Here is a 7,756-nt window from a genome sequence, read left to right as displayed (position 1 = left end):
GTTCATACGGCAAGGTCAGTCTACCAAGTTAAATGAAGCACCGCAATCTAAACGTATCTCAGGATGTATAAATGGTGGCTGATTTGGCAAGCATTCATTTCAGTCATCTAAACAACGTGGTTTGCTACCCTATTTATGACATAACATCGAAATGATGATGCCGAAGACCGAACTGATACACTATTCTGTGCTGGTAGCAGGAACATGGGGTCTGAGATCTAATTCAGTTATGACTATTCTTAGACATGTACTGGTAGGCGATACCACGAGTTTTATTAGGACAGCACATGCAAGAAAGAGATATATGACCAACCTAAACCTTAAAGGCACAGTATATGATGAAGTGTTGATTTCATTCAGTAGAAGATTAGGTTTACCAAAAAGTTTTGCATATGTCCTAATCTCCTATGAGTTCTAGTGAGCACAAAAAAGATTCACAAAATCCCCTTCCCAGAAATGTTACAGATACAATGAATTCAACCATGGGATGTGAGTGTAACAGTGATATTACACAAGTAGACTACAGACCATGCTCCAGTTTCACCTGAATAGGTACAAGGGGAACCAATCAACTCATGCAATACCAACTTACATAGCAAATGTTGCCAGTAAATCAGGTAAAAAACTCTAGCATCATACAGAGATAAAGATATGCAGATGGTCTGATGGTCCTACCAGATATGTCATCAAGATTTGTTGAATCTGCATTGCAGTCAGAATTTTGCAACATTCTAACCTCCAATGCTGGAATGGAGCAGCCAGACTATTTCAAATTTCATTGCCAATTAACTAAGGTACTGTTGACTGGACACATTTATATGTGTTTTCGGTGTCATGACACCATCTTCCGTAGAATGAACAGAGCCCATGTGACTGCTTTACAGCTTATTTGCACTATCCACATTTTTCTAACAATTTGGGTTATTGAGGATCGAAGGCTCAACCATATTGTAGAAATAGCTACTTATTCACAACCTGAGACTTCATGTTGCTTTTGTCAGGCTGATGACCTTCCAGTTCGAGGGGCAGAGTTGTGTACCAAACAACTATTAGTATTTTCCTTTCCTTGGAAACATTTTAACATTTTGACTACTTCTATTATCTGATAATTATCCCATGTAAGATATGATCTAACTCCACAGCAGGGCACGGTGCTGATCTGCATTGCTAGCATGGATCTGGTCAGTTGGAGCAAATCATCAGGCTAATCTGTAGAATACATAGCAACTTTATTCATAAAAAAGTGACAAAACATCCGTTTTTCCTCCCTTTCCATGTGCAACAGTAATAGTGCTGACAACAAAATAAGATTAACAACATTTTAAGGTCCAGATGGCATATTTTTTTTCATTATACATCAGGGAAAATATGAACCTCAGAAAACTGAGTGAAACAATCATGAAATGAACAAACTAACACCATCAGAATCACCTGTTTGGGCTTATGGGCTTGGCATAATATGTGAGTAAATATGAAAAGAAGATGGCAGGAAACGATTTTAAGTCGCTGTTGTGCATCATCAAGTGGGGATGTGAAAATGGTAAATAACTAAATGAGAGGGGTGTCCATTAACTGACAAGCTTGCAAGGTATACGCAAAATGCATTGAGTTCAGGTCTTCAGTCTTTACAGAATTTGGAGAAAAGGTGTCCCTGAACCCATACCCCGTACCATGACTTATACTAGCTGCATTTGCAGTAAGACTTCAAACTATCAAAGAAATGCACTTATAATTGAAAAAATGGGGAATTGCATTCAACAACAACAAAGCCTTTAGTTACAAGTTGGGGTAAGCTAGAGCTGAAATGCATAAGATCTCGAAACCAACTCATGGTTCTGGCACGTGGATAGCTACTTCCATGCACCCCTGTCCATGACTATTTCTTTGGTGACGGGGAATTGCAATTAATGAATAATAAATCAGGCGACCATAGTATGATCGTCGAATTAACTAAACAGGGTTTTCAAGTTTAAAATTAAGTTTTAGAAAAAACAAATTGCAATTAGAAACATTATTTTTCAACACCACGAGTGTTATACATCTTTCCATTAAGAAGAGGAAATAAACAGTTCGGTACAACCAAGTTCAAGCGCCATTGAAACAGTATATAAGAACAAATAGAACAACAAAAAGGAAAAGAAAAGAAAATGTCAGGACTGTTACAGCTAATAGAGAACTATAACTGCATACAGACTCCCATGCTAGCAATCAATTACATTCATGCTAAGAAGTAGTACTGCAATCTGCCAAAAGACTCCTATATTAGCTCACAACCTCACAGTATGATGCACATGCCAACTCCCTATCAAATAGGTTACATCTTCTCATAGAATGTTCTCTAGAATATTTACAAGAATGTAGGAGGTCATTTGCATACACTAATGCTATACCTATAAGGTTATAACAGATAGTAATGCTCTGCAAGGATAAAACATGCAACTCAGGCCATCAGGAAGTTATGGTATTTGGCACGGGTATGACTAAACAATACATATCCAGTAACAAACTTTGGCTTAGTTCTTATCGTTCAGTGCCATCAGTATTTGAAAATACTCTTCAATTATCAGTTAGTTTGGCATGCATATAAAAGTTGACCATACCTGAATGGACACAACAGGGATAGAGTATAGTGAAACAAAAATTGTGTTTCTAAAATCTACCAGTAGTCCCCACAAGAGCAGACCCCATCCTCAAAGTGGTGGAAACGATTTAGATCTCTGAGTATGATCCGCCTATTAAAGAGCATAGAGACAAGCTTCGCCATCGAATGACAATCTGGACATACACGAAGGTTCTTGACAACACGGAGAGTAGTTCCTGGAGATGTATTTAGAAGCCCGAAAGAAATCGCCAGCTTCTCACTGTGGTATCTTAGGCTTGTGGCCTTCTCCTCCTCACCCATTTCAACATGGAAGACCTGGGACGTATTAGGGACATAACCAACAAGTTTTAGCTGCTCAATCACTTGATCAACCATTCGGCGTGCATGTGGGTGTCTTCCATCTCCTGCAAAGAACTCATGAACCCTGTTATCTATCTCAATTGAGCTACAGCCAGGCACCTTTACCACCCCCTTTTCATTCATCAGCTTCCTTACCCTGTTCATCTCTTCCCATTCCCCAGTGTTGGCGCACAAGTTCGAGTATATTACATAGTCACCACCATGAGTATCATCCAGCTCGAGAATCCTCTCAAAGACACGTTTTCCAAGATCAACAGCTCCATGGCTTCCACAGGCAGAAAGCAACGTCCTCCATAGGATGGCGGTGGGCTTTATCGGCAGTTCATCAATGAACTTGTAAGCCTTTTCAAGCTGACCTGATCGGGCTAGCAAATCAGTCACACAGCCGTAGTGCTTTACCCCAGGATTGATACCAGACTCTCTCATGCTGTCAAAGTATTGTAGCCCTTCGCTCACCATGCCAGAATGGCTACATGCATAGAGCACACCTAGGAATGTAATAGCATCAGGCTTTATCCCTTGCTTCTTCATCTCTTCGAACAGCGAAATGGCCTCCCTGCCGTAGCTGTGGTTAGCATACGCCACGATCATCACGGACCAAGCTTGCCTATCCCTTGATTCCATCCCCTGGAACACATCAATGGCATCCTCCAAGCTCCCACACTTTCCATACATGTCGATCAGCGCGGTGCTGACCTTCACGAGGGAGTCAAGCCCTGCCTTCCTTACATACTCGTGGATCCACCTCCCCAGCTCCAATGCCCCCAGTAGTGCACACGCCGAGAGCACGCTGGTCAACGTCACGGATGTCGGCTTGAGCCCCTTGGCCTGCATCTCCCGGAACAGCACCAGCGCCTCCCCGGGCCGGCTGCTCCTCACGGCGGTGGTGATCATCGCGTTGTACGAGACCACACAGTCCCCGTCTGGTACCCTGCTGAACATCGCGCGCGCGGACTGCGTGTCCCCGCACTCGGCATACATGTTGATCAGCGTGGGCAGGACGTACTCGTGGTCCGCGGCACCGGTCTTGACGGCCACGCCGTGCGCCTGCCGGCCCTCCTCCCCGGCCTGCGCGGCTGCGCATGCCTTGAGCAGGGACACGAACGTGTACGTGTCCGGCGCGACGCCCTCCTCCAGCATCCGCACGAACACCCGCGCCGCCTCCTCGGCGTGTGGGGCGGCGCCGTCGGCCGAGCGCGCGAACCCGCGCAGCAGCGTGTTGTACCAGACGACGTCCCCCGGGCTGGGGATTCTGTCGAACACCTGGCGGGCGTACGCGAGGTGGGCCGGGGCGGCGCCCTGCTCGGTGCAGAGCGTGAGGAGCCTGGTGACGAAGGCCGGGTACGCGCCCAGGCCGGACTTGACGGCGGCGGCGTGGAGCTGGGCGAGCGCCCGGAGGCTCGTGCAGTGCGGGAGGTGGGGGAGGAGCGGGTGGTGCGATGGCGGGCTCTTGGACTTGGCGGGCAGGAGAGGGGTGGGCGTGGCGGTTAGAGGCGAGGACGACATGGCCGTCGTGCTGCCTATCCTCTGGCGGCGAGTGGATCGTCCCACTCTCCTCGTCGGCCGGAGAAGATTACACGGGATGATTTGCGGGTTGGGCTTACATGTGGGCCCAACGTGTCAGAGACCACCCCCCGCAAAAAAAAAAACGTGTCAGAGACCATTTAAATGTAAAAGAAAAGTGCATTATTTATTTGTTTTCAAACGTTTTTTGGGATTTTGTTGCGTTCCATAATATTTTGACAAAAAAGTGTATAGTTTTGTGTTATATTACTCTTTTTGTTTTTTAGTTGCTGATAGATGACCGTGTACATCAAAAAAAATATCAATATCTTGTTTTCTAGTACAATATTTTTATGGTGAATAGTTCTACTCCTTAGAATTTGAGTCTAGAGAAATGTATTTGAGTGACAACTCCATTGTCTATTCCAGCTGTCACCCTCAAAACGATGTTTCGTGAGCACCACACTTGGCCATCCTTATCTTTTCTTGAGCACCACTCTCGCTCTTTTGCTCATTTATGTCTCTGCTCTGACGAGTGGTGAGGCGTTCACCTCCATCTTCAACCCATAGCCATGCCCTCGGCGATCTCCAACAAAAGATGTGGAGTTTACCTTGTAGTGCCACTCCATTCGCCAAAAGCACGGCAAGGAGGCGCCCCTTCGACGACTTCTCTACTTTCATTTTCGGGTAAGTTTTTTTATGAAAGAAAAGGAAAAGTCATATTTTTAGTATTTGTTTTAAGAATATACTTTATGTACTCTTTTGTGTTTTATAATATATGGAGCAAACATACATAGTTTTATGTTATACTGCTCATTTTGTTTCCAAGGTGCTAATAAAGACCACACCCACACGTAAACAAAGTTTGTATAGATCAAGGAATACTAGTGTTTAGTTTTTATAAGAACTTTTGCAGTAAGTACTTGTATCCCCACATGAGTTTGAAAACTATGAGTTCACTATAAATGTGTTTGAGTTACGACTCTATTGTCTAATAGAGTTGTCACCCACAAGATGACGTTTCTTAGTACCACACTTCCCATCCTTATCTCTTATTGAGCACCGCTATCAATCATTCATGTCTCTGCACCGACGAGGGGTGCGGGCGTTTACCTTCATCACCAACCTATCACCATCGCCTTAATGGTCTCCAACAAAGATGTGGAGTTTACATTGTAATCCCAACCCATCCACCAAGCGCAAGGCAATGAGGCGTGTCTTCGGAGACTTCTCTACTTTCCTCTTCGGGTTAGCTTTTCATTATTATTACTATATAAGTGCTTTATGTGTACATTCTTTTGCTGCCTAAATCTTCCATTTAGTTGCTTGTGGCACTCTTAAATTTTCAACAAATATTGATGTGATAATCTTCCGAGAATATATAGTAGGTGTTCCTGGTGGAGAAAAGGGTCCCGTGGGTGGGAAGCGCTCATCCCCGGAGTTGTTTGTGCCAAAATCCCGCAACAAAGAGCAACCAACATCCAATTCTACGGAGGCCACTCCCGCTAAGTGGCTCCTCGGGTTAGATAGTAAACCATCAAGCATGATCTGAAAGACTAGGATTATGGTTTTGGTAGTGGGAGGAGAGGTCGGGGAAGGCGGTGGGTAGAGGATGGCTAAGTATCCAAGTGCCAATCGCGAAGGAGGCGGATAAACCGTTGTCGGTGAGGACGAAATATTATTTTTGGAGGGCGGACAAATGATAGTTGGCCTTTTTTTAAGGTAGGATGGGTCGGTGCATATGAAACATCATACAAGTAGCGAGAGTGGAACGAGGTAAACATAATGGAGGTAAAAATAATGAGAGGCCCAAAAGTTGAATTACTTTAAAAGCGGATTTCTTAAGCAGATAATTTTTTTGTACAAAGTGATTTCTTATTCGTAGACCAACATTTTAGGTTTTGGTCAACGTCGAACCTCGGCGTATGAAAAAGGAGATCATGGCAGAGTGTTTTCTTAAGGGGGGATCTAGGAGGCCAAAAGCGTTAGGGGTCGAATCACATCCCGTCCCATCCCGCGTTTTGCTTTACGCGAGGAGAAAGGCCAATGCGCGCGGAGAGACAAAAGGCAGGGGTGTTCCTGTATGGGGATGGGCAGGAGTCAACACTGACGCACGGCACGGAAATCCGATCACGATCCCAGGTTCGTCGTCGTTGTCGTCGGGTGGAGACGTGATCCGGACAGATAGATGGATGGAGCGGTGCGGCTGTTTCGACGCGGGCGCCGATCGCCGGTGACGGGGTAGGAGGAGAGGAGGGCCTACGGCACGCGCGGGCGACTATTCTCGTCGTTTGACTCGGCACCGCTCGCTCGCTCGGTCGCCGTCGGCGGTGGCGCCATCATGGATGATGGATGGATGGATGGATGCCACTCATCATCGGCGGGGAGTTGAGTTGGTTGGGCCGCAGCGTCGATGGATGGGTACGTACGTGTACCTACGTAGCTCGGTGAACGAACCAAAAAGCGAAGACCCCTTTTTCTAGGTATATATATGATAGAAGTTGGTCACGACCATTCTCTTCTTTTTAAACCGGTTTTTGCGTGCGAACGAATGGTAGCTCAGATGGTTAGGATTTTCATGGTGGAACTAGTTCATCAGGATTCACCCTGTTGACTTAGCATTGTGATCGTATTTTCTTTCGATTTATTTCAGCCTTTTCGGTGATGCATGTGGTGACCTCGTTAATTTTAAAATGTTGTACCGACGGAGTACCTTGAAGATGCACCTACAAGTAGGATATGTGTGTGTGTGTGTTCATAAAAAGTAGTGTATATGAGCATCGGTGATTGTACTGCGCTAAAAAATGACAAAATTTTATTTCTATTTATATGTTCTTGTTTTGTTAGTGATCAGCCCTTGCTCGCGTGGCTATTTGTATATAACAAGTTATAGATTTTGTACTTATAACAAGGAAAACACTATCCTCCAACCGGCGGATGCACGCACAGCGTCCGCCGCCTGTGTAGCCGTCGGATCAATCTTGATCGAGCACTCATGCTGGCCACAAGTCATGTGCAGCCAATTCTTTTTGCAATAACCGTATTGTTTCAGAAGGTTTCTGCAATAGAGATCTTGTTTTAGAAATAAAAAAACGATTCAGTGGTGAAGTTTTTTTTCAGCAACAGGGTCTAGTCTTATAAAGTTTCCGCAACAACGGTCTTGTTTCACAAAAAAAAAAGGTTCGGCAACAAAGAATTTCTTTTTCTTCTGCAACAGGTGCCTTACTTCAGAAACATAGCCCTGGTTGTACGATGTTAGAGCGTACGAGGCCAAGCATTTCAACACGACAC

The 7,756-nt window shown here is 45.0% G+C and overlaps 1 protein-coding gene across 1 annotated transcript; it reads right to left on the bottom strand.

Moving 5' to 3' along the window:
• Positions 1-2,262: 2,262 nt before the first annotated feature.
• LOC119312172 (pentatricopeptide repeat-containing protein At2g02980, chloroplastic-like) lies at positions 2,263-4,525 on the bottom strand. Its single transcript, XM_037587909.1, has one exon. It carries the CDS (start codon positions 4,466-4,468, stop codon positions 2,657-2,659), a length of 1,812 nt encoding a protein of 603 aa, XP_037443806.1. The 5' UTR covers positions 4,469-4,525; the 3' UTR covers positions 2,263-2,656.
• Between the last annotated feature and the right edge of the window lie 3,231 nt (positions 4,526-7,756).

The sequence above is a fragment of the Triticum dicoccoides genome, chromosome 5B (genome assembly GCF_002162155.2).
Source record: "Triticum dicoccoides isolate Atlit2015 ecotype Zavitan chromosome 5B, WEW_v2.0, whole genome shotgun sequence".
NCBI classification, from domain to species: domain Eukaryota; kingdom Viridiplantae; phylum Streptophyta; class Magnoliopsida; order Poales; family Poaceae; genus Triticum; species Triticum dicoccoides.
Note: the sequence above shows the minus strand (reverse complement) of the source record. Positions and strands in the feature narration are given on the sequence as shown.

Coding starts and splice junctions, on each gene's coding strand:
- LOC119312172 (XM_037587909.1), bottom strand. CDS start 4,468: ATGTCGTCCTCGCCTCTAACCGCCACGCCCACCCCTCTCCTGCCCGCC.